This window comes from Anopheles arabiensis, chromosome 3 (genome assembly GCF_016920715.1).
Source record: "Anopheles arabiensis isolate DONGOLA chromosome 3, AaraD3, whole genome shotgun sequence".
Lineage (NCBI taxonomy): Eukaryota > Metazoa > Arthropoda > Insecta > Diptera > Culicidae > Anopheles > Anopheles arabiensis.
Window position 1 is genome coordinate 11862330 of NC_053518.1, and position 27722 is coordinate 11890051.

Below are 27722 nucleotides of genomic sequence, written 5' to 3' on the forward strand. Positions count from 1 at the left end.
GTATATAGATTTAAAGAGATCATTTCTGGAATGTATTAATCTCTATCTCTAACGCAGCTGACACTCTAGAGTCCACGACTTGTCCGTAAATCTCAAAATTTAACCGAAGACATTGAAATGAGGGCAAAATCGAACAAAACCTGGGCCGTGCCGTGAACGCGATCATTCCAAGTTCAGATCACTATTATGAGAGAGACTATCTGTTATCAGTGGAGATGAGAGGTTTGCTTATCGACAGGTGGAGTGAGTAGTGCAGTGTGTTCGGTTTAGTTGCCCCATTTATTCCATTTTTATTTCACAATATTGGATCGTGACGAAAGAGTCCATATAATCCTTTGACAGACAGACACAATATTGGATTTACTTTCTTCTGCTTTACGCGAAGCTGACCCTGGACATGGGCATGACGTGGACGTTATTCTGTCACCACGAGCTCAATCTGGCCATTACGTTGTTTTGATGCCCATAGTCCCGGAAACGGCTTTCTCTCATCGGTCGAAGCGATCCGATCACGACCGATCACTTCCCGGCACTCACGGCTTGTTACCTGCGCAGGTGCTACATACAGAGAGTGTGCGTGAGTGGGGCTGGCTACATTCTTTATTCCAACAAAGTGGCAATGAGTGCTTTCCACCTCGCCATTGAGTAACTTGAACTTGTGGCGTTTACATAATTTACTCAAAAATAACGCAACAGAAAGGTAAAGTACAGAGCGAGGAATTATGTGGATGATTTATTCATTAATGTATATAATAATGCATGATTGGAAACGTTTTATGTCTCGAACGTTCTGCTCACAAAAAAACCAATGCTAAAGTAGCAGTCAGAGACAAAAAAAAGACGAAATTGAAAGAACATAGAACAGCTACGAGGAAAGATGATGCTAAGTGACGAAGGATCGATAATAGTGAAGTGTAAGTGAGCAATAGTTCTAACTGAATTCATGAGATATTAAAAGTTGAAAAATTGAAAACTTAATCACTACTAATAATAGACCACACTAAGTTCTCCCGGCTCCACTGCCACTAGCTGTACCACCAGCTGCAGCTGTCGCATCATGCATGCGCGGTACCTCATCATAATCCATCTTAACGCATGCCATCTTATTGCGCGGCTCCACATGCTTTAGCACTTGCACGATATTGCTGAAGTTGTTCCACGATACTCCGGCAGCGACGGGGCCCAACACGGATTGCGAATTGTTTTGCACAAAGTGGAAAGTAACCGGTGTCGGACGCAGATAGTCGCTCAGCACCGGTTCCGGGTCTTTATTGTCCTTAAAGCTGTAACGGCTTTTGGTGTCTGGGCATTTTCTCAGATCACTGGGCATTGGCGGTATGAGCACCATATCGTTGACCGTACACGGTAGTACAGTCCTAAACACAATCTTACCCTGCCGAGGGTTGAGGCAATTCTTGACCTAAAAGGAAGAACAGTGTACAAGTCAACAGTTCCACGAGTTTTTGGGTGGTAATTGGCGCTTACCAGCTCTCCTTCAAGGTTACTGCGCGTGGCTACCTGGTACATGCTAGTGAACTGCGCCGGTTGCTTCTTCGTGATCGGCTCAACCTGTTTGACTAGACCGAGCATTGTTGCCAGTTCCGGTCGCATGTACTTGGTAGCGCCGCCCAATGTGGAGATGGTGCCTGTTGCTGTTCCGAACTCTGCTCCTAACCCTGCAACAGTTGCAACGGATGATGTAACCGATGGCGGTTGCGGTTGTAATTCCAGTTGGGCAGATGATGACGGTGGTACAGTTGGTTCCGCGATTGATTTCGACGAGGTTTCGCACACATTTTCCCCAAAGTATTGTATCAATTCTCTCGTAGCACTTTGCGTAGCGGGGTTCAATAGCCTGTTGTTGATATAAAACTTTCGTTTTACAGCCTTTTTTCTCCCCATTTTTAGCTTTTCGGTTCGGATGCGCGTGTCGGTACTATTGGCGTCGTGGTTTTTGACAGCCAATTGCCGATTGTCAACCAGAGGCACTGTTGTAAGGTTCTGCGGCGTCAAAAGCGCGCGAATGTTTCAATCGCGCTGTACGTTATATGGCGGGGCGCCACGGAGGTGACAAAATGTTGAAAAAAACTAATTTCAACATTGTCAAAACTGCTTGTCAACTCGTATCTCGTGTGATTTTAATGATTCATCGGTCTGGTCATCTCAAGAAAATTGTTAACTGGTCCATACATTTTACAGGAAAAGCATGTATGCCTCTAGCAATAATAATTGTTGGAATGTTGAATGAGTTTTCAAGGGCTTTCTGCTGTCAAATGGCATCCAAGTTGGCCAAATCGATTTTGGCTAATATTTGACCTCTTTTCCTACACAGACCTTGCATGGTCCTATAGGAATCTATAAATCTATCATCTATACGAGACCTATAGGAATCTAAAAATCCTGATAAGGTTTGATCATCCCAAGCCCTGCAGCTACCTTCACTTTCATTAATACCTTCCACAGCTCCCAGTATGGTAATTTCTTTCATCTGCACAATCCCCATTTACCAAAACCCTCGTTCTGTTCAGTTTTTATTGGATTTTTTTAGTTTGTTTTATTTTGTCTACTTAAAAAATTATACTTTTACAATAATAGTTGCTCGAATGTTGCCTTTTTAATGCCGCACGCCACACAACCGCGCCCGTATCGCCCACACGCACGTGTAATCTCATAGATTCATCCATTGATCGAGTGTGTTTTCTTGTTTTGCTTTCAACTTTGCTGCCTTCTTTTGCTTCTGTTTCTCTCTGCGTTATTGTGGTGTGCTGGCATAATTGTTGTCATTTTACAATTGTGTCCTTTGTGGTTGTAATGTTGATTTGTTTTGTTTTGTTTCGTTCGTTCGGCACTGTCTCATTCTTTTTTCATTGCTTTTTTTTCAACATTCTTCAATTATTTTATAGTACTGTTAGAATGGTGAAAAGTGTTTTTCGTTTACGTTTGTTAGTGTTTCTTTAGTGCTCTTCTCGTAACCTTTTTTTTCTTTTAATAGAATTTCATTGCACTTTGGTCGACTTCTGGTTCGAGTTTGCTCGAGCTACGTACGGGCGACGGTAATTTGGAACTCGTTTTTTGACCTATTAAAACCACACCTTTATCTAATGCTTTCGACCAACATTCGGCCATACACGCTCACTGGCGGGCCCGTACCGGCCACGATTGTTGAACAGGGAAGGTAAAGGGTAAATAAAGGAAAGGTACCCATGCCCCAACAACCAACCACTCTCTAAGTTGGGATCGACATTCATTAAAACAGTACTTTGGCCAATCCAATCTATACAACCGCGGAGCACGGCGCGACCGCACCGTGGTAAGCAATGATGCAAGTTTGCTTGCAAGTGTTGTTTTCGCTTGCTCATAAACAATGACTTTTGGTCGACAAAAACTTCATGAACGCTTCGCTCATCGCTTTTTAGTTTTTTTTTTCGTTTGAAAGTTTAAATTGCTCAACAATTAATCAAACAAAAGGGTGACATGCGCGGCAACCGGTTTACACTAACGCCCTCTACACTTAACTAACGTGTGATCTCCAGAGGTGTGATCCCAGCAGCAACGGTTAGGTCTCTCCAGTAAAGAGACTTTCGTATTTTGTTGTCGCTATTGGTAGGATGACTAATCGACTTAACCAGTTTAGCCCGACTTAACCAAGGGAACCGTCACCGACTTTCGATCTACAAGTTCCGAGACGTTTTGTGAATGTTTTACAACGATAAAATCATACAGAGCTTAGTATTTGTTAGTACGGGGTTTCTGCTTTCTGCTGCAAAAGTTACCATTTCACTATATCCTACAGTTTGAAACTCTCTTTCATTTCCTGTGTGTTCTTTCTGGTTCTGGCATTTTTTTTGTTTGTTTTCCACTATTTTATGCGTGGTGACATTTAAAGTTTTTTGTTTTGTTTTTCGATTTCCAATCGGTTTGCCGTTTTTATTCGTTTTGTTTTTTTTTTGTTTTGTCTAATTTAACGCACTTTCCCTCTTTACGATGGAGTCAGCCCACTTTTACTACCGGCGATGCTTAGTGCTCGTTCAGTTTGCTTCCTCTTCTTTTTAGTTTCGATGCAACTTCTTGCTACTTGTCTTCTTTTTTTTAATCTTCGTAACTCCTCCTTCGCTCTCACTTTACTAAAGGGTTATCAAGTTTTTAATTCAACATTCAACATTATATCCATAGTAGTGTTTTCTTTTCCAGTGTGTTTTATTCGTATTGTTTTTTGTTTTGTTATTTTCTTTTTTGTGTTTGTGTGTTTGTTCGTTTTTTCTCTTCTTCTGTTTTTTTATCTTTTATTACATGTCTTTTGTATTTTTCTGTTCAGTTTTGCAATTTTACGTTAATCTACTCATTATAATCAACCAGTTTTGTGTTTCTCCTTTCTCCCGTTCCGTTTTCTATGATTTATCCCATCTACAGAAGAGGGTCCCACTACCAAATTTAGTGTACTTGTTTTTTTCGTAGGTTTCTAGCTCCTCCGTTTTCTACTCCTTTTCTCCCTCCATAGGTCGTAATACTTTCAACAGTACCCCGTCGTTGGGGAAACCATTAAAAAAACGGGAGGTTTGGGGTGGAAATCTTTATACTTTATTCATTTCATCTATAGGTGTTACAAATGTGGAAGAAGAATTCTTTTTTGAATTGTTTGTTTTTGCGAGCGCCCATTATTATTACACAACTCGGCACTGGCAAACATCGTTTGGATTTATGGTTTTCCTACTCACACACACACGCACACCCTTACTGCTTACTAATTGCACATCATCCGGCCACACCTACTAACTTCCAAATTACGTTCGCTCGCTCAAAGATCTTACTCTATCTTACCACCCATCATCGCTTTACTCTTCTTGTGGTTGGACTTTTGGTTTGGAACGGAATGGAATGAGATATGCATAAAACTAAGCGTTGTCATTTGTGGGTTTCGAGGGTGAGATTATTAGGGCGAGATTCACTCATCTAGAAAACGAAAACGAAAACACAAAATGTTATTAAACATTCTCACTGCGCAAACCCGAGTTTGGGGCCGCTTGACTTTAAAGTTGTTCTTACTGGCTGGACAACGAATAACACTCAATATGCTTAGAGTTACGTGTTCTTGGGTACAGAAACTTACTGTCCCTGTCACTGTACATTTACAGGATTTTCCAGGTGTTCTCATAGTTGTTTGACAATTCCTTGACTCTTTCTTATGGGAAGTGTACTCCATATGTTGGAAATTGGACTCTATAGCACCTCTTGTTGGACAAATCTAATAGGAATTTCCAAAGAGCCTGTCCAAAAGAGGTGCCATAGAGTCCAATTTCCATCATATAAAGTTCATTTCCCATAAGAAAGAGTCACTAATGTGCCCCACAACTATGAGAACTCCTGGCAAATTCTGTATGTAAATTAGGCGACCGACTGGGCACATCGATCAATCTTAAGAATTAGCAAACAAAGGAATGGAAACGACTTCTGGATGGATGGAATGCGGTGGAACACCACGTGTGGGATCCCGTTCTTTTAGCCAGTTGCTGTCCAGTTTTGCCCCACACACACACTATTCAGCGTTCTTTTTCACTTGTGTGTAGCATTTACTTCTATTTACAACATTGCACTCAAAATAAGGAACAAATGTATAATTGAAAGATCATATTCCTTCCTTTCTTAAATGTAGCAATTAAATTTTAATGATATAGTATGGAACGTAAGTCGTAACCGCGGATGCTTTAATAATTGTAAGCTTCTTCCCCCGTGTGAGTACTGCGTAAGAGACGGAATTGAATTCGTTGGTAAAGCGGTTGTGTTTTAGGTCGTAAATCAAACCAATACCTTTGCATTTAAATACTAGCTTAGTAGGTGAATTAATATCATCAATTACCACCATTCCTTCGTGTGAGCATTTGCTGAAAGCATTCAAACGAAAGTGGACGAAAGGAGACGAAAAATCACATTACTTAAACACATTCCTGATATGTGAAAATTAATTCTAGACGGAATGCATTAAACGGAAGCATCATTTTGGTAGGAAAACAAATAAATTGCACGGCATGCTTATTAGAAATAAATAAATGTAATAACATAAAATAACATAATGTAACAGTAACACAATGTAACACAATGTAACACATAGCGTTATACAGTGCGCAACACAGTTATAGCAAGGTATGGTTTGTTTTGATTCAAGTTGATAAACATTGAATTGAAATTGATAAAAATAAATGCTGCAGTAGTGCATTTTTACACCATCAATAGAGTATCAAAATCTTTTTCAAATAGGGAAGGATTTACAAAAACAAAAAAAAAATCTTACTACAAGCTTGTGTAGCTACCGCACAAGACCTTTTTCCAAAAATAAGTGCTTAATTACAAGCAGTTTCTTAGAAGCTGACATAAAAGAAATGTATTGTAAAATGCATTTGAAAACGTTCTATGGCATAAATTTTAAAACTTTTAAAATTTTAAACTCTTTTTAATTTCAGCTTTTTTGCATCGATTTAATCCGTGTTGTGAACTGCTAAACATTCAACTGAATTTTGACTAAATTGAATATTCCATAACATGTTAGCAATATCTTAAAACATGTTTAAAAGATATGTAGAGATCGAAAGAAATTACCAATTTTTCTGGAATTACGAACATTACGGTTTGTAAATGTTCATTTTTTTGTTGAAATCTTTGTTCTTACTAAACATAAAATAGCCCCACCAAGTATGAATGAGCTTTTGTATGATTCAAAATACATCATCAAATTTTTGATCGATTTTATCATGTTATAACATTTTCCATATACAAACACAAACCAAACAAGCCGTGCTATAATTGTGTTACGCACTGTAGATGACTGTCTTGTGCCGCACATGGGGTGGTCCCCATCACTGTCGACACTATCCGTTGACTAGAGAGACGTTTAGAGATCAGTAGCCTTTGCTTTTTTTTGCAGCAACCACAGACAGACCGTACAGACCGGTCCTGTTTGCGTTTGAGTAAACACTAAAACCACACCACACTATCACACTACAGGCATCCGCTACGGTTTTCCGCTCCACTTATCCACGCCCTTCCTAGCTAACCTAACCGCTGCGTGACAGTAACGCAAAGAGAGAAGAAACCCCAATAACATTCACTGCATGTACTTTACAATATACACAAAAAGGGTTGGAACCCGCGAAAGGGATCGATAAAAGGATCAAACGAACATCCCTTGTCCCACTCATCGTCCGGTTAATATCCGACGGTCGGTGTACCGCGGTGCAGGATGTATCCTATCCTCATTCGGTTACTATATCCGGTTTTGCTTTTGTATGAAGTTTTAAACAAAAAAAAAACAAATGGAATGTTTTGCCCCTTTTTTGTGGCCTTGGATGGACCTGAATTCTTTGGGCCCAAAGATGACAAACAAGGTCCACAAATCGCAAAAATGCACTACTTTCATTCCAAGTTTGAGTTTATCTTTTCTCTGTGACCGGATTGAATCCTTCCTTACCCCTTGTAACCGTTCTTTTAACCACTTTTCTTGCTTGTTTCATTTTGGTTGTTTCTACTTTCATTCACAACTCACATCGCACACACACACACACAGACACGTTCCTACTATTTAACTTGTTCGTTTTTCTTCTTTTTTTGTTCGATTTTGTACAACATTTTAACGATTTCATGCAACGTTTTTATGCCTTCCTTTTGCCGTTTGTTCTGTTTTCTTCATTCTTCTACATTCTTTCCATTGCGTCGGACTGGTGTAGGGCAGTGTTTTTATCCGTAGGTTTCCTATGCTTTCTTTTTCTGATGCTTCTTTTTGTATCTAGTGTACGGTATATTTGGTATATCTGTTGTCGTTTGTTTTTCATACTTTTCTTGTTGGGGTTATTTGCTGCGGTTTGCTGCTGTCTCTTTCTTTTACTCACACACCGGTCCTTATTTTACCCCATTTACTGTGTGCTCGCGAGCGAGTGTCTGTGTGAGGTTCCGCTAATTTAATGCCGCTTAACGAATGTTTTTATAGATTTAAATCACATTACTTTCTCATGTCACGTGCGTCATGATGTTGCCTTGCTTTGTTTTGTTTTACTTTCTGGTCGAGCTTGGTACGTATGTTTTGTTTTGTTGTTGTTCTGTATGGGACTTAAATACGCTTTATTTCCTCCTTTCCCTTCACAGAAGTGACTGTCTGCTGCCAGTTCAAACTATTGCAAAAGTATTCCCATATGTTTTCGTTACTACTACTGCCATCGTTAGTGCCTGTGCACCCTTCCGGACAGTCGACGAGGAAAAGGATCAAATCTTACTACTCTTCTCTCTAAAGAACTGTGATTCGAACGTTGCTTTTGACTAGATCTTTGTTGTACGATCGAAAGCAACACACAAACCCTCCTAAATGGAGGGAAAGGGAGTCCTTTCGTTTCGTTCTTGCCTTGCTTTCATACCTCCTTGAAGTAGTTGAACAAGATGGCACTATACTGAGTATTGGTAGCTTTTGGTTGGATTTGCTTTCTGTCGAGTTCAAACCCTTCGATGAGATCTAAAGTTGAGGCAAATTGCAGAGTGCAGTTTTTTCTTCGACAAAGGTCACCCGCTCTCGCCCAATTGCTATCCAGCGCAATCGCACGGGACGGGGCACGGGATGAGGACGCACCAATAAAAAAAACAATAAATGGAATAAGGAATGCTACATTCCCAACGAACTATTAAACGTATCTCCTTTTTTTTTGTTTCACTTTCACCGATTCCTCCTTTTTCTGGCGTATGATGAGATGATGAGCATCTCTGCTAGCTGCTAGGCGTCAACTCCCCTTGCCCGGGGAGACGCCACCAAGATGGACCAAGATGGGGTTGCGAGAGTGGGGGATGGTCCCCGCATTTACGGTGCGCATCAGACGACGCTGGTCAGCTCCTGCAGGGTGCTGGTCGCGTGCTGGTACTTCTGCTGCTGGCCGGCAATCGAGAGCCGGACGACGACCTCGCGCGGATGCCGGGAGCGTCAAGCCGCACCGCACGGCAGGTTGCCGCCGGCGTTCGCGTTCGTGCTCATGCCGCACGCCTTCAGCTCGGTGAAGATTTCGGTGAAGAAGCCCGGCTCGGCGTTAATGCGCAGCATGTTCGAGGAAAGGCGGTTCACGATCAGCAAACATCTGGAAGCGGAACGAGAGAGAGATAAAGGTTAGTGAAATGTTGAGTGTTGTGGGCTTTTCAGGGTACTTCTTTGGTTTTTTAAGAGCAATCTGGAGGTACTAAAAATGGCCCAGAGTATACATTAATCTTTGCTCATAACTCAATTTATGAATTCTCCCCTTCAGAAACGCTTGTTCTTTTGGTTCATTGAGTTGAAATACCCAATGGCATTGTGCAATAATTAAAACCAGACCTAACACATCCGCCGAGGCAGACATTCATTACATCCGTGCCAGTCGCGCTCTCTTTTCACTGTCTGTGAGGGGAGAAAAAAGACCTCCCAGTGGCACGCAACTTGCCGAGATGTCAGGCAATGAATCAATCCTTACGGTCGTGCGGTGATGCATCCGCGCGTATGAGGCAGGATGATGGAATGCTTTCGATTGTTTTGGGCACGACGGTTCGGTCGAAATAAATCGATCAGGATTTCCCTCCTTTCCGTCTCCTGCTCGTTGGCCATGTTTTATCGCATTGCAATTTGTGCCACTTTTGCGTGGTGCGTGTTATAAATGGTTGAAACTAAATGCAATTGCCCGTGAGCCGTTTAGAGGATGCCCAGACATAAAGGATAATTCAATGCGTTGAGGTTGCGTGCATTTATATCAAACTATATGCATGTTAATGTTTTGAATAAATATTCCAACTACTGTGAAAGTTTGATAGCAATTTTTAGGCCAGAAAATGTGTAACATAACAGAACAGAGGTAGGTTGTGACAAAACGAGATGCTAGGAATCAGCATGCATTTGAGTATATTTTAAGCTTTGTTAAATCCAGCTTGTTGTAGAGAACTATAAATACTAAATTCAATATCTCGTTAGATAGCAAGTGACATTGTTATCCCAGTCAAGCAGCAGATCTATGCCTTTTTTGCATCAACCATGCATCTTTTTTCAATTCTTTGAAATTAAGAGCCGGTTCCCAGATGAGATCCTTGTACGGGCTCGAACAATTTCTGCAAAATGTCATGAGCATCACGAAATATTCACCAACGAAAATAATGAACATATCTGTGGTAGCTTGATGCACCTTGCTGATACTCAATGAAAGTGCGTCATGCCGAACGTGACATGCGAGTGTTTAAGTCCAACGCGATACTTTGACTCACAAGCTAAGCTTAATGTCGGCGCAAGCATAATCATGACATTTTCAGTGCTGCCAAATGCCACTGAGAGTCACCAACACTCATGACTTAAACGAAGCACACGTACAGAACTGAAATGATCAGAGGTGAGACTCAAACAGTTGCTGAACGAATCATATGCTTGTTGACATTTTATTTAGCATCCAACTCTTGATCACTCGCTTGGTCACGACTTTTTGTGTCGATGATAATCACGACATTCTTGGAATGTACTTTCGTGTGGTCCCAAGCATCAAAATGCACAGAGAGCAGAAGCATCCTTACTCTGGTTTGATCTGGTTTGATGGTCTGTCGGGTCAAACAGAGCGAGAAAGCATGCTCATTTTGTTTCTTGGAACCACTCGCACGCGCACCGCATATCTCCCATGACTATCGTGATGATAACCGACTGAAGATGTCGCAACCAAGTGACTGACCAACAGTTGCTTATACAAAATGTCACCAAGCATGTGATGGTCGCAACAACTGTTTGAGTCTCACTTCTGAGCATCACAGTAGAGCTCGTGACACTGACATGATTTTGTTTCAGCCGGAATTTGTCGCGACTATGTCAGTGACATTTTGCAGAACTGATCACAGTAAAAAAGTCATGACAATGTGACTGACCACTCAATGGTCGCAACAATATCACGAATCATGTATTGATCACACCAATCGTTTTGAGTATCATTCCTGATTATGGATTTTGTTTCGGTCAGATTTTTTTCTATGTCATTGACAGTGATATTTTCTAGCACTGATTCGAATTACGTCCGGTCTTTGCCCGAAACGATGTCTGGACAATTAAGAATGCATGCTTCGTGTACCTAATTGTTTCATTTTCTATACACATAAGGGACCTTTAAGTGTGTAGCAGATTTACTCCTTACATGTTGCCGGTAAGGATGTAGAATATAACTTCATGATTGACTTACAGTCTTTAAAAAAATTGCTTCGTGTGACACTCGCTGCCTTTGGCATCCAAAATAATGAATCATATAAATCATTGTACATCTTGGAAACAGCATAGAAAATCTGCTTCCTCACTGTTGCTTTAATTAATTGCTCCCTTTCTGTATCCTGTTCCGTTCCGATTTCACTCGGCAATTTCCAATGGCAATGGCCTAGCAATTGCCAATAAATAACTCGCGTCGCCTACCGGAGACGGCGCATTAGCATGGCGACATAAATATCAAGATGCCCATTTATTCCTTCCTCACTGTAGGGAAAATCATTTTGATTCCATCTTCCACCCGGATGCTGGGTCTGGTGCGCTTCCACCACCAAACGCTTTTTTCGGTAATGAAAACGACACCGTGTGAATTATGTGTTTTTGTTACACAGTTCCGCCCTATTTACACCAGAAAAAACAAGAAGCTTAAAGCTTTTCCAATGATTAATAGCTGTGCGGGAAGTTGCCGCGAGAATGCCTTCTCGATTAGCCGTGTTTGTTTAGCAGCAGTACCACCATTACCGCCCCAACAGACAGCAGCTTTCTATTCCGTTAAAGCTTTCGCTGGGTTGACAATGTTGTTTTTTTGTTTGTTTGTTTGCCACTTACCTGTCCCAGAACTTGTCCTTCGAGTCTTCCACTAGGAACGGTTTCAGCGGGTAGCTAATTTCATTGCCCATGTACGAGTAGGACAGGTAGAGGCAGGTTAGGACGGCGGCTTGCAGTTCCGCTTCCTTCGTTTCCTCGCCGTCGACCAGCTCGCGGACGAGCATGTAGACGAACACCACGTTCGCTGGGTTGATGAAGGCAACGTCCTGTTTTTAGGAGGGAGATAAATTAAAATCAGGTTGAGTTGATTTCGAGGTGCATGCATTACAAATATTGTAATAAATATTGTTGTAATTCTATATCCAATTTATTATTTTCGAGATGTCAAAAAGATAACTAGAATAGGTAGAATTTAAACACCAAGAATAATATATTTTTAACTCGTTTTAAAACATACGATGTTTACCATTTCATCTCTTTTGAATCCCTTTGTTGCACTCCCCGGCGCTAATGGGTTTATTCACAATTAGCAATAGAACCCCTGACAAATCTACAATCAAGTGTATGTCAAATTTGTGCATAATATTTGTAAAATGTCGTTGGCTTCTAAAGAAAAGCCCCTATTAATCACTTTTCAGGATTTATTCTGGACTAAAAAGCTCTTTAGGCTTTAGTCGCATTGCTATGAGCGGTTTGACTTTCTGTGGCATTGTTATAATGATTAATTCGACCCATTAATTGCAGGAATATTCAGGCTGATGAGAAATTGCCATTATTAATTAGCAGCAACGGGATGCTCGTTTCGTTTTACGCGTTTCACTTGTTTCGTTCACTTCACTGTACCTATTTTCGATATTTTAAACTGTTTCTGATTCTGTTCCTTGTTTTCTCAAACCCAATTGCTGCAATTTATGGGAAACTATGGCAGTTCTAATCGATACCACTAATGAAATAAAAAATAATCTTTAATAAACAAAAGTCTTTTATCTTTAATAATCGAAATAATCGATAAATTGATAGTAAATAATATTCGAAAATTAAAAAGTAATGTAATCTTTAAGTGTGATTACAATGTCGAGCTATAGGGCTTTCCACGATTCGTCCCACGATTTATCGTACTTTATACCCAGATAATTATTTTTTTTTCTAAATTTTTAATGAGACGATATTAGTAAATCGTACGAACGATCCAAAAATAGATTGGAATCGATGGAAAAGAGACGTGAAAACAACCCAAAAACAGCTAAAACTCGCATGTAAAATTCTATAAGTTGAGGCCGTACCATACTACGGCAATGTTTAGTGTTGTGAATAGAGTGGAAAATATAACTGTACAAGTGTGATATGGAAGACATTCTTGCTATTTGTGTGCTGTTTGGGATGGCCGACCTACATGGCCAACATTACGTGGTCAAAAAGACTCAAAAATACCTTTACTGCCAATTATAATTATATAGTTTAATTCGGGATATCTTTACATTACACAGGATTTATTTGCAACCCTTGTTAGTAGAGATCGTTTACTTAAAGAACTCATAAAATTGGTCGAACGAAAACAGAAAACCGTTGCATGAGAATTTTGAATTTGATACAGGGTTTCCCACGATTTATGGGTCGATTCCCATGATTTTTTGGTGAGTTCCCATAGATTTTTGGTTCGTTCCCATAATTTATTGCTATTTTCCAATTGGATATGAATACAATTGGAGCAAATAATTATGGGAAACGGCCAACAAATCGTGGGAACGTACCAAAAAAATATAGAAACCCACCAAAAATGGATGGCAACCAACCAATAAATCGTGGGAAACCCTGTAATAACATCTTTTTATTTGTATTTTGTCAAAAAGAACAAGCTAAAAAATGTATTAAATAAAAGAATAAGCTATTGCTTCACACAATCCCATATGAATTTAATTTACAAAATCAATTTGAATGGGTGTACCACCGCGCGTGTGTATGTGTGTGTGTGTGTGTGTCAACGAGGTTGAGGGGGTGTGGGGAAGACAGTATCGTAACCTCAAAACCTCATAACATGCAACCTGCATTAGACTGGATGCTGCTCCTGCTGCTCCTGACAGCCATCGTGCAGCAGTGATTCGTGCTTATCAAAAGCGATAACCCTACGGCCCAAGTAAATGTTGCTCTGTTAGTGTGTATGTGTGTGTGTATGTGCATCCGTGACAGGACATGCAAATGTGGAATCTCCATTTATCCGAAAACCGTCCCCATCAGAGCTGCGCCAGCAGCGCTCGTTAGCTTTCCCACTGTAATATCAGCAGCACATGCAATCTACCGCTCTCTGGTTGGTTGGGAAATGGTTGTGGGTACCCACACAAAAAAAGAAAGAAGTGCAGCAATAGTAAAGAGAAAAAAAAGCGGATTTAGATTGCAAATGTTGTCCCACTGCCCACTGCTCCGTTCTGCTGGCTGCCACTCGCTTGCGCGCGGGCTGGATAGATATCGAAACTGTTATATCCGGTGTGCCTGTGTTCGCGATAGTGCGATGTAATTTATTCATGCGAGAACGGATTCAGGTCGCCGACGTACGACGATTGGGGCTTGTGTTTTTTTTGTGTGCTTTTCCTTTGTTTTATTTGGTTTCCCATTTTTACACATTCAACTGCAGCACGCAAGAGCGTTGATTTTTCAAACACATACGGGTGGTGCGCTTCTAAATGTGTGAGCTTTCATCCTGACGGCGGTGCGATAAGCGCAAATTCATTCAACTTCGTGCGTCAGGAACGGGTACATATGTGTGTTTGTGTATATGAGACCCATCGCGACAAGAACACATCTGGCAAAGGATGGTGGACGACTTTCGGACGAATGAAGCGCTCGGTTTGGGTGAATTATTTAACCAACGCGGCAGGTTGTCAAAAGCAACGTCACCATCCAAACGCGACCGCATATGCGCCCGGAGGTGCAGGTGTACCGCAGATGCAACGCAGGTGTATGGGTATGGGGGATATAAATACATCACCGTGTGCGACTTGTGCGTCTTAAGCTGGGAGTAGTCAGCAAAGGAGTATGTCAAAAATAGGGAAAAAAGGAAAAAGGAATAGAAATGCTATTAAGATGGCGTGACGTGAGTCGTTGACGGAAGTGGAAATAAATTAAATGTCATACGCATTTGCATGAGCGACACGAGAGGTGAATGATCGAAAGTGTGCATTGGACTGCAACATAAGGCAATTAGATTAAAATGAGCCGTTTTATATTTGATTAGACATTTTCCGACACTCTTTAAGGGAACAATTGTAAAGTTATGTTTAGTTAGGAGCCCAGAAATATTACATTTAATCCATAAATTCGATGTAAACTTGTCCTTTCTCATGAATTTCCAACAGCGTACAACGTAATAGTAATGATACTAATTTTACCCTCAGCTTAGCCATGCATAGCAGCAGTTACATTTAGCACAAATATTCTCTGGATCTTCTACCCAATTATTTACAAGTCCTTGTTCGACATTGTAGCACGGCTTGAAACAGTGCTATTTATATCCATTTTATCGGCGAGTTGTGAGTCAGCCATGATCTACATCCAAAAAGGAGGTCTAAAAACGAACGTTGAAACATTCTTATTATGTAAAGAGGATAATGTTATCGAGAAGGTCTAATCTTTAGCTACACATTTCAACAGCTCTCATGGAAGACACTTTTCCGCTGCTTGCAATTGTACTGTCTTGTGTTTGTCTACTAACAATTCTATGATTTTGATCAAAGACTGTTGTTATTTACGAAAAAAAAGTCGTGCTTAGAGCATCTTAGTCTAATGGGACTAGTTTGTTCAATTAGATTTTAAAGAACTTTAAACTGAGGTCAATTCATCTCGTCCCTGGAATGATTGCTAAGTGATTTTCATCTAATTAAAACTTCTAATATGCTTCTCATGAACTGAAAGCTAAAACGGAAAGCAAACACTTAAACTTGTAGTCTGAGGTAAATAATGAAGTCAGCAAAAAAGAAAAGACTGAATAGAAAAGGAAAAACAGAACAAACAGGACAAGAAGAATGAAGGAAAAATGTAACAAAATTTAAGAACCATTGACAAGGGAAAAGAATAATACAAGGAAGAGAAAACGAAAATTTTGGCAATAAAAATGACTAAAAACGAGAAAAGGTATGAAAAAAAAAATAATAAATTAGCTAAGAACGAAAAAAATAAATCATTAATTTCCAATTGGATATGCAAAGCTCTGAAGAAGCTTGTCCACATTTCAATAACACATTCAAAATCATTAGTTTCCAATTGGATATGCCAAGCGGAAAGCGTTGAAAAAGCTTGTCCCCATTTCAATAACGACTGGTTTAAAAGATGTCGCCTAGTCGCCATCGTCGCTTTGTAGCACTAATCTCCCAGTCTGCTTACTATTACGACCAGCAGATAATCATTCGATTATCGATGAGAAGAAAGATTATAACGGTCCAGCTTAAGCACTGTTAGATCAGGAAAAAAAATCGCAAAATTTCATTCATTAAGCTCACTTCGAATGCTTCAAATCGCAGTCTCAAATATTGCTTTATCGATTTAGAGCGCTTGGGAAGCCACACAAACCCAAATCTCACTCGCAAAACCACCATTTTGACCGTAGCGTAGCGATAAAGTGGATGCGATATCATCTACTGATCAATATTGATTTTATTTGCCGATAACTCTCCCAACTTCATCGAGTAAACCGAGGCAAGCGATTCGATAAACCAACATCGGCGGGAGCTTAAGCGTAAATCTCTGCCATGCTGGTCTTAAGTACATCCAGCAGCGGCTTGGTGATTGAGGGAAGCCTGATAATAATCGAACGATTTATAGCGTGCTGTAATCGGATTTAGAGAAAAGAGTTTCCTCTGCCGGCGTTCTGTACAAAGATAAAGAAAAGTTATTAAAAAGGAGAAAAAATACAACCAAACAAGAGAAGTCTGTTCTTGCTGTTCTACACAAACTACTTTTACGGCCTTTTTTTGATAATAATAGCAAACGCTCTGCATGAGAAACGTGGCTTGGATTAATAGCGAAACTTCCTTGTGTAATCAATTGTATCGTTTTAGCTAGCCGCTAGCTTTACCGAACCTTTCAGTCAATCGTGTCCAATCCTTTGTAGGGCAAAATTCGACCATTATAATATACCTTTCGTTTGTTGCTTACAGCGCTAATATCATGGGCATGGGTTTATTTATCATCCTAAAAACGCGCACCAAAATAGCATCAACCTGACCTCTGCTAAAGCATTCTGTTCAGTTTCATCTTGCTCTCGACCTGGACCGAGGCGGACCGCGTTGTTTGGCTCGGGGCCAATGGAAATGCATTAATCACGTGGGGGGTGACCCCCGGTGGCGTCACATTAAATCAACTCTCACCTGCGGGAAAACACCCGGACCAAAAACATCTACAAAAAAAAAGGAAAACAAGATAACAACACTCACACAAACCTTCCCACTGAAACCACATGAAAACTATTTTTCTTCCGCTTTCTGTCGAGATAAATCAACAGCCCTTCTTCTCGGTGGGGAGGATGAAAAGTGCCACTACACATGCCATTACCGAACCGAAGCTTTCGACGTGGACACCGATATTGGCCGAGTGGTGATGAGGGAGCATACCCGCGCACTGTACACACATACACACACTGATGGAAAAAGTTTCCTCCATTACAACCGGGTGGCCTTTTGTTTGGTAGGGGAGAAATTCAGGAAATCGACACACACACACACAGTTGGGACCTTTCCTGGGAGTTGGGACTTTATTTATGCTCGTGGGAGCTTGGGCAAAACTAATTTCCAACAGATCAACGGAAAGTACTGCAGAAAAAAGAGTGATGCTGCATTGTTTAACTCGTGAAAGGTTATTTGTGGGGTACAAATGGGTACAAAAAATGGGGAAATATATTTCCATCCATCTGGTCTGGTTTTATATGTATTTGGCTGTGTTGAACTCGACAATATGGCACAGAAAAATGGGTCGATGGAAGAGAAATGTTAAGTGATGGATCTTTTTACAACCAACAATTGGAAATCCTTGTTGATAGACATTGATGAAGGTTAAGGGTGGATTGGAGGGAGAGAAAAATGTATTACAAAACACAAAACATCCTCGGCTAGCTGCAAAGCATGCCATGCGTTTTATACCTTGTCACCACCGTAAAAGTTTCCCCCGGGCGAAAGCTCCCAAAAAGCACCCGCAAAAAGCGTGTTCGCAAAATATGCAAAATACGCGCTCGCCCTGGTGTGAAATTTGAATTTTGGAACAGTGTGGAGATGAGTGAGAAAAAGTATGAAAAACAAAAAAAAAACAATTGAAGCTCATTAAATTTTCACCAAGGATTTGGAGTTTCTCTCTCGCTCCAAAGGACGCATGCGACCAAAGGGCAAAATGGGCGAGCAAAATTACCCCATTTTTTAAATCGAACGACATTTTTGGGACTCTCTCTCCATATTGTCTGTCTGTAACACAGTGTAGGATGCAAGAAAAAAAGGAACCAAAAAAGCCTTCCAGCGTTCATGGGCGCGATTGAGGGTAAACTTTATGATTGCCATAAAAACTCTGTTCTCGGGGATTTTGTGTGTCCTTCCCAAAAAACCGGCTGCCGATAGCTTTCGAAAATTGGGACAAAATGACAGGAACAGCAAGAGAATGAGGGGAGAGGGCGGGGACCATACCCGTGGAGATAAAACCACCCTAACGGTAATGAGATGCCGTCCCGTCCTTTTTTCGATGATCTGCCGCCAACCGGCAGCGCGCGTGCAGTGATTTTCAGTGCGCTCACAAGCACCTGTTCATTTTTAGTGGTGTGTGTGTGTGTGTGTGTGACCCTTTTTTTGCTGTTAGTTGGAATCCCCACCCAATTCCACGCTCAGGTGGGTGACGGGAATTTTCAGCAAAAAAGTCTGTACCTTGTAGTAGTATGCTTAGGTGTCAGGCTTGCGTCTGTCAACGTGTACGCGCGCGTTTGTGTTTGTGTGTTGTATCACGTGTATCACGATTCCCCCGTGTGCTTTTTGGAATCAAGGGGCCACCTTTGCCTACTGACAGGTAAAGCAGCAACATTTAATTGGATGTTGCATGTGTCTTTGTGTGTGTGTTTGTGTTTCTCTACCAATGGCCAGCACCAGTAGCAGCTGTTTGCAGCATTTAACCTAGATTCTCGAGCCTACGGTGATGGTGTGCGGTTGTGGAAAGTGTGTGTTTCGGGTCGGGTAAACATGAGGGGGGAAAATCATGTAGATGAGTCGAGCAAGGACGTCGTCATGGTCGTGGCAATGTGAGCTGTGTTTTCTAACAGCAAGGGGCAGCGACGGGCAGCTTTTGATACGTTGTGTGAATTAACCCTAACTGGGTGGTCTTCAATGAGGTTTCTGCGAAGGGTGATTTGTAAATTAAATAATAAATGATCAATTAATGAAATTAATTTGATTTAAAAACCGGGGGCGGTCTGCAGAATGAGGTTTCAAAGGAGTTCGTTGGAACAAAATGAAATAGACTTGTATACTATTTTAATGATTTTTTTAAACGAAGATGTAATATTAAGCGAATTAAGTGAGTTTACAAAAAAATAACTGTGAAAAAATTCAGCTTTTTAAGGCCGGGCTACATTGATCGTACTCGCAAGTGTAATTTCGATTTTCACTAGCGCATCTGGCGGCGGCTGGTGGAAGCTTTTTTTGGTCGTCGGGGGAATGGTCGTGTTGGATCTCAAAATTAATTAGTTTTTACACCGTTTTTTTATGCGAAAACGGCTGAAATACTTGCACAATATGTTTGTCTATCGATTACAAAGCTTTTCCAGTCCAGTTAAAGTAAAAAAACATGGAAAAATAACATATTTTCTGGAGCGGTTTATCAAACTCATTGTTTATCAAAATGCTTCAGTCAGCCGCCGCCAGATGCGCTAGTGAAAATCGAAATTACGCTTGCGAGTAGGATCAATGTAGCCCGGCCTTTACGTGAAAAGTCCATGAAACATTGACAATTCTTATTATAAATGTCGCACAATAATTCATATAAGAATATTGTTTTATAAATGTCGCTACAGTGTGTGATAGCGATTAATTGTTTAATCATAAAACAACTCAGAAATGGTCTGTTTACAGGGTTTCCCACGATTTATTGGTTGGTTCCCATCAATTTTTGGTGGGTTTTCATATGTTTTGGTGCATTCCCACGATTTTTTGACCGTTTACCAGAATTTTTTGATCCAATTGTATTGATATCCAATCGGAAAATACCAATAAATTATGGGAACAAACCAAAAATCTATGGGATACGAACACAAAATCGTGGGAACTGACCAATAAATCGTGGGAAACCCTGTATGATTCAACCAACTAAGAAATGGCAAAACATCTTTTCACTTCCCTTTTTAAAGATCTGTTTCCGGCTACTGAACATCGGCTACCGGCTACAGGCTACAGCCCTTGACGTTCTTAAGGCCGGGCTACATTGGCCGTACTCGCAAGTGTAATTTCGATTTTCACTAGCGCATCTAGTGGCGGCTGGTGGAAGCTTTTTTTGGTCGTCGGGGGAATGGTCGTGCCGGATCTCAAAATTAAGTAGTTTTTTCACCGTTTTTCGATGCGAAAACGGCTGAAATACTTGCACAACATATTTATGAATCAATTACAAAGCTTTTCCAGTCCAGTTAAAGTGAAAAATATGGAAAAATAACGTATTATCTGGAGCATCCCCAAATTGTTTGGCAAAATGCTTCGGTCAGCCGCCGCCAGATGCACTAATGAAAATCGAAATTACACTTGCGAGTACGATCAATGTAGCCCGGCCTTTAAGGTTTTGGAGCGGTAGTTAAGGGGCTAGGTCAGGAAAAGAAATTAGCTTTTGAACAGAATATCACCAAAGTAGCTTGTTAAGAAGCGTCATATAAATCTGCCCTTTATACCTCACCCGGAAAGCAACACATTTGACAAATTAGGATCTAGGATCGTACATCTTGTCCTTTTAACTCACTGCTGAGCAGTTATTGTCCCCCCGCCCGTGGTAAGGCTTGACTGCCTCCAACAAACGTACCGTGTATCAGCTGGCCAGTCAACAAAACCCCCAAGTACGTAGGTTTACGTATGCTACGTGGCATACCGTGCCAGTTCTCACGACCCAGAGTAATGGTGGGTAATTCCTTCCTCCCTTCCTTCCTCCTCTTTCCCAGGGAACGCACAGGGAGGCATGAGGTCCACATCCTCCATTCAATTTACTATAACTCATCCCAAGTAGTTCCTAACGCATGCAAACAGTTTCAATCTTGCTGAGGACATCTGGAAAATCTAAACCCTTGTATATGCTTTATTAGTGCATTTTAATTAAAATTTTCTGTCAGTAGTATAGCATTAAAAGAGGGACAATAATTGGGGACCATGTGTTATTGCTATACTTTGTACTGGTTTGCATTATATTATGGTCAAATCAACTGCAATCAAATGTTTTTGTAGAGTTAAGATCATATTAAAAATAATAATTAAGAACAGATTTAAACGTTCATTTGTATTCTTCAATCAAATGTGGTATTGGCATCACAGCTCAGGATTCACCACAGCCCACAGATTCATTGAAAGAACAGCATGCTTCTGGCAATTACCGTCTCTAGCCTCAACATTCCTTGAAAAGAAATATAATATGAGCTCGTAATATTATTGCCTCCGTTCCTGTACATCAAAATCATTCACCAACAGAGACGCCTGCAGCAGCGGTCTAATTACTTTCATAAATTTCAACGCCAGCACTACTGCTAACTACCTGCTGAAGTACACGACGGGGTTCATAATTCAACTTGAAGCAGCTGCCATTCCGTGTTCTGGTGCTGCCACGCTAGTTCTGTCGCTGTAGCGTCAGTCTTCAGCAAAATGTTCGTAATTAATTTGATCATTAGTAGAATTTCTACCTGCTGGTCAAAGGTAAAACGGACGGCCAGTTTGTAAAAAATAAGGGTACGTAGACTGGTGAGTGGGTGGGTGGGTTTGGCACACCTGTTACGCTATTTTAGCGAAAAGTTTTCGGTAAAAAGTTTTCCCCCGGGCGTGAGTGTGCTCGCGCGTGCTCGTCGATCGATTGCTGGAAACTTCTCTCCTCTTTAGTTTCCATCGGAAGGAGGTGTCAAGGGGGGGAGGGAATAGTGGGGGGACGATATAAGAGGCACGAGGCACTGGGACTAATTTTAGTTTTCTCACTGCCCAGCAAGCAAGCTTCAAAAGCGAGCTTCGGCTGCGCTGGATTACACGCGTTAATCAATCTCTGAGTGGTTTGTTCGCCGCCCGTTCGTAGAAGACGTCAGCGTGGCGGTAAGAAGTCACTGCCGAAGGTGGCTTCTGATGACAGTTTTGATTAGTGGGGATCCAATTTCGGGGTGTTTGCCAACATCATCGTCACCCTTGTAGCCTCAACAAAACCTTCTCCACACTGCTAAGCCTTACGAGGACGAGCTCATTAATTCTAAACGCTCCCAACGCCTCTAAATCGAAACTTGGCCTGGTAGTAGGGTTGGGTGGCATTTTTCGTCACCCCCCCGAGTATCACATTATGTTTCAAATTAAATCAAACGAAGCCCCGGCGCGCTTACGTGCAATGGGACCATTGATGGATATCTTATGGGAAAGATCGGAATGGTATTTTCGTCACCGGAGTCGTCCACCAGGGGTGGAAAAAAAGGAGTAGCACCACAAAACACGAAAGACATTCATTGCTGCTGCTAAAGGTGACACCCACGTCCCCACGGTCTAACCAAAAGCACCCATGCCAAGTGGTTACGATACGTACCTGCCATCCTTGAAGCAGCAAGCTTCTGTCGACGGCCCTCAGCCACATCACAGCGTCGCCGGCCTGGAAGTCGCGTAGCTTGCGGCATCGGTCGTGCAGGAACATTCCTAAACATTTTAGCAGCTCTGACGTCGATGCCTGTAATTGAAGAGCAAGGAACAGACGGGTAGCGATGGGAAAAGCTAAGATTAGACCATTTGCGTTTCGAGTATAGAAAGGCTAGGTTGATGGATATTTAATAGTAGCACCACGCAGTGGGCGGCAAAGTTATACCAATTGAAGAGAATTCTTACTGATGGTAAAGATATGAGTGATTGGTCAAAGGAATTATTGATCAACTGTTCAGGTGCTTCAATATTTCGAAATTTAGCTTACATTTAAAGTAATGGTTGATGTAAGTAGTAAAACTATGGAAATCTCATTATATAATAAGCACTATTGTTTTCATTTGTTTTGCGATTATTTTAGTGTATAAGATTTATTTAGTATATAAGCGTGTATAAGATTTTATTGTATTGTGTGGACTCTTGCTAGGATTAATGCGATTAGATTAAAGCTGTTTTTAATGTAATTGTTGTGTTTGTAATTGTACTCTATTGGTAGTAAGAGTAGTGTTGGTAATTTTATGGGGTTTCGGCGCGTTATATTTTACAATTGTAGACACAGATTTTTCATCTATTAATCGATTGAGACACTTGAAATAAATAAATAAATAAATAATAATAAAAAAATAAATAAATAAATAAAAGGGTAAATAAATAAGTGAATAAAGCAATAAAAGATCAATAGATAAATAAATAAATAAATAAATACATAGATAAATAAATAAATAAATAAATAAACAAATCAATAAATAGAAAAAAATAAATAAATTAATTAATTAATAAACAAGCAAATCAAAATTAACAAATAAATATACAAATGATTAAAAAAATGAAAAAAGCAAATAAATAAATTCTTCTTCTTATTTGGCTCAACAACCGTTGTCGGTCAAGGCCTGCCAGTACCACTTGTGTGTTTGGCTTTCAGTGACTAATTGATTTCCCCCCATAGCAGGATAGTCAGTCCTTCGTATGGCGGCACGGTCCATTTGGGGATAGAACCCATGACGGGCATGTTGTTAAATCGTACGAGTTGACGACTGTACTACGAGACCGGCTCAAAATAAATAAATAATTAAATAAATAAACAAATCAAAAAATTATAAAAAATACTAAATAAAAAATAAACAAGTAACTAAATAAATAAATTAATTAATAAATAAAATTATTTATTTATTTATTGATCGATATATTCATATATTGATAAATTATTAAATAACAATTAATTAAAATAAAAATTAAATAAAAAAATAATAAAGGTTTATGATGAAATATCAGGCTTTGGTACATGGTTGCACATGAAAAAGAATGAAAAACACGTAGAAATTGTAATTGAATACTTTATTAAAATAAAAAAGATGGCTTTAATCATCTAAACATAATAATCAATTATATGAAAACAGAAAAATGTCGATTTTCAGTCCCCCAAAGAACTGTATTGCATTTTAGAAGAAAAAACAACTAAATTTAAATTGCATGAAGTATGACCAGGACTTTCATTTTTAAGAAATGATAATCACTCGAATACTTCTTCGAAACTACTTTCATTACTATACCCAAAAAGTAAATTATGTAAATGTAAAATGCAAACAATTCAGCATAGAAATTGAACGTACTAAACTCATCATGCTTCCTGCAAAATTCCTTCATCATGCACAAGCAAAACATAATTAATTTACTTCAACACTGCCAAATCGACGGAAGCAATTATCCACCACACAACAATCAGAAAACACGCGTCACCTGGAAAGCGTGCGCTGCCTGTCAAAGGACACCGAACGCCCCCAAACTGTCAGTGGCAGCAGCTGCAACTCGACGATGCACCATTCCAGAGCAAAGCGACGCAAAAAAAGAAACACTCAACCAGGATGTACATCAGACAATTTTGCTGCGTCTCTCTCTCTCTCTGTTCTTTTCCTCCTTGGAGCTCAGGGTGGAGGTGCTGTGGGAGAAGTATTTGTTTTCGCAGTTTCCGTTTTTTTTGCCCCTTTCAGCCATTTCAGCAGATTTTCCCAGTGTTTCGTTAATGCAGCACACCGAGGGCCTCAATTCATTTCGTGTCACTGCTGTGTCGTCATCCGTGGCATGTCGTTGTGTAGCGACGCAAATGGAAGTAGCACAAATGGAAGGTGCAAAACTGCTGCACACGGACAAGGATCACCCTCAATAATGCGGAGGAAAGCCCTCTTTACCAGTAGAAAAAAAAAACTTTTGCCTTGCTCTGCTTCACCCCCTGTGCTGCTGATGTTTCCCCTTTTCTGACGCATCAAAAATGTGTCTCACGAACAAAACAAGTTACGCTTTCGGGACACACAAAACTTGAGCTGCACCAAATCCACCATACATGAGATAAGCCCACGGAAAGACAGTGGGCCAACACGTGCCGTGCATGCTGCTGCTGCTGCTGCTGTGTTGTGGTCGACCGTGTTGCGACGGACAAATTGCTGTTACCGAGCGAGTTTGGACAAATCGCTTGGAAAGTTGCGCGAGTCCAGTCGAAGACAAAAGTCGATTTGATCACTGTACATAATTTATGTGACTGGTCAAAAGCTTTCACAACAAGAGATATGAATCTCGACCAGTGCGCGGATGCTTGGTGTTTTTTGGGTAGAGGGCCGATGGTAGAGGGATTTTTGAACTGGATTGAATTGGCCAGCTGCATAATGGAGCAACGGAGCAATTTTATAATGGTGATGACATTCTATATTTACTGGCAAAAGTTGCCTTTTTTGGTGGAAATGGTTTGTTTTGAGTGCAAATTAGTATGTCAAAAATCCAGAGAAAGAAAGCTTTCTGGTAAAAATATACATTTAAAAAGACTAGATTATTTTTTATCTAGAAAATGTTGAATTGAAGTTGATAAAAATTTCAAATCTTATCAAAAACTAGGCAAAAGATGTATAGACATGGTTGGATGGCTGTAATGATGTGGGTTAAAATTTAGCACGTTCCAAATCCTTTTGCAATAATTGTAATAAAAACAGTAAGTGTAATGAAGGCAGAAATACTTTCTTTCAGTATCTTCTTCGCGAACAAAGCATACAATAATACTTAAAGAATATTTCGAATAAAAATTTCCCCTTCAAATCGCCATCAGATCGGCCAGCAAAAACAGCGTTGCAAATGAGTTTAGAAAAAAAGAGAAAAACAAATACTTCCATTTCATATTCCGTTTCATTTGCGTTCTCCACCCGAAATGGCGTGTGAAAGTTTGCCCATTTTATTTGTTGGATTTTTTGGATCGTTGCTGTTGCTGCTTCCTTAACATTGCTCCAAACTCCATTTGTGCACCACCACACCTGGCCGAAAATTTCATCGCGGGCTAGGTATAATCTAATTTTTAAAATGGATACCTTTGGGGGGCGGTTGCAAAGCAAAGCAAATGGGGCTGTGAATTTCACGCCCTGGACTGGGTGAATTCCAGCAAAATTTCCATTTTCGATTTAATGGTTATCTTCGCAACACGACGCTGACAAAATAATCTAATTCTATTTCAACAAAAGTGCGGCGAGATTAAAATTGCGTACTATCGGAAAAGAAAAGTAAAAGAAACTGGGGGAGCGGAGAGGGGAAGGAGCAACTTGAAATCGGCAAACTGTAGATAGCGCCGCAGGGTGCCCGCCAGCACGTAACGGACCTGTTAATGCACGCCTCAGGGGAACATGGAACAGCGGGACGGAATCGGAAGCGACAGTTGAGTGTTACACGGTAGCTAATGATGCTGCTGAGTGCATGGCCGCGGGGCTTGGGCATATATTTTTTACCGGGAAACTCATGGGACAATATCCATTAGGAGCAGTGAGAGGGGGAGGAGGGAAGAGCAAGAATATTGTAGCATTCTTTTCCATTCGTGGAGAGTTGAAATTGCTTCACAGTAACGAAGTTCGTGTCCTTGCTTTGTGTCTCCATAGAAAGCTTTCCTTCTCTGCTCTCAGAAAAGCTAATAAGAACATAACACGTTCCCTTGCCGTACCGCTTAACCGTCTAATAATCCAATCGTGATCGAAGCATGCTGGTGTAAGCAGAATGACGGTGTAATTAAGCTCTTACAACGACCACGCGACCGGGCGGACGGTAAGCAAGCCATGATGTCGCAGCGATAAGCCAAAGCACTGCCGCACGACGTTTTACTGTCGCCAGCGTAATGTCTTTCGACTGTGTTGCGCTTTCGTGCAGAAGGAGGAAAAGGTTCGGTCGTCAACCGAAAGCAACAAACACATCAATATATCACACTTAGAACGAAGGTCAGACAAAGAATTCTGACGCAAACTGAACTCACAATGGAGGTAGCAGGAGAGAGAGAGAGAGCACGCGCACTCGCAGCGTCTTAATTTTGCACTCCCACTGTCACGTTAGCATGAGGCTCCAGCATGGGAAAATGTCTCCAGAACCATATGCGACTTTCCCGGATCCACCAAGCGGGGAATCACCGGAAAGAGGTGGTCAGCATGTTTTCCAAACCATAAAATTTTGTATCGATTATTATCGAATTGTGCACACACGCGGAAACGCGGTTCTAAAGGAGGGTTGACGGCGGGTTGATCGAGCCAAAGTGGTTCGGGCTTAGTTGACGCAAACAAACCGTGAATCGATACAGAATTCATAGGACCAAAGAACGCGATTGAGAACGGTAAGAGGTTATGTAATGCAATTGCTCTCGCGCCCTAGCTGGCGGTATTATTGATTCTTTCCGAATAAGTAAGTGTGTTGGCTCAGTCACCGAAACGTATAAGCGGACTGACTGGACAATATGTAATAAATGTTTGAAATGAGCATTGCAATAACAGATAATTTAAATTGGGTTTAGACATCTGCTCCTGTGTAATCAATAAATAAACCAACGCAATAATTACAAATGACTAGGCGCCTCCATTAGTTTTGGCTCAGAAAGGTTAAGTGCTTTTTCTGTGAAATTTGGTGCTTACTTACGAAAATAATTAACAATTCATAACAATTGACATCTTTAAGATTTTGTATGTCAGTGTTTTTAACGGTTTTTTACGAAAATCTCATTGCAAATTTACAGTATGGCGCTAAACAACTGCTCTTGTCCGGAGCTTCAGGGGTATAGACTTCTTAATATTTATTATATTCCCAAAAAA

General features: G+C 40.7%; 2 protein-coding genes across 8 annotated transcripts in view; both read right to left on the reverse strand.

Moving 5' to 3' along the window:
* Nucleotides 1-706: 706 nt before the first annotated feature.
* On the reverse strand, nt 707-1949 carry LOC120901947. Its single transcript, XM_040310326.1, has 2 exons — nt 1486-1949; nt 707-1420 (listed from the first exon to the last, which is right to left on the reverse strand). Exons 1-2 carry the CDS (start codon nt 1900-1902, stop codon nt 1001-1003), a joined length of 837 nt encoding a protein of 278 aa, XP_040166260.1. The 5' UTR covers nt 1903-1949; the 3' UTR covers nt 707-1000.
* A 3320-nt stretch (nt 1950-5269) lies between these two features.
* LOC120901853 (bromodomain-containing protein DDB_G0280777) overlaps nt 5270-27722 on the reverse strand; it is a 61847-nt gene continuing 39394 nt past the window's right edge. For all 7 annotated transcript variants that reach the window (XM_040310180.1, XM_040310179.1, XM_040310177.1 and 4 more), the window contains 3 exons: nt 22520-22657; nt 11825-12030; nt 5270-9101 (listed from right to left, as the gene is read on the reverse strand). In XM_040310180.1, the coding sequence (XP_040166114.1) occupies nt 8951-9101; nt 11825-12030; nt 22520-22657 (495 nt within the window). In that variant the 3' untranslated portion in view covers nt 5270-8950. The remainder of the gene's footprint in view (nt 9102-11824; nt 12031-22519; nt 22658-27722) is intronic.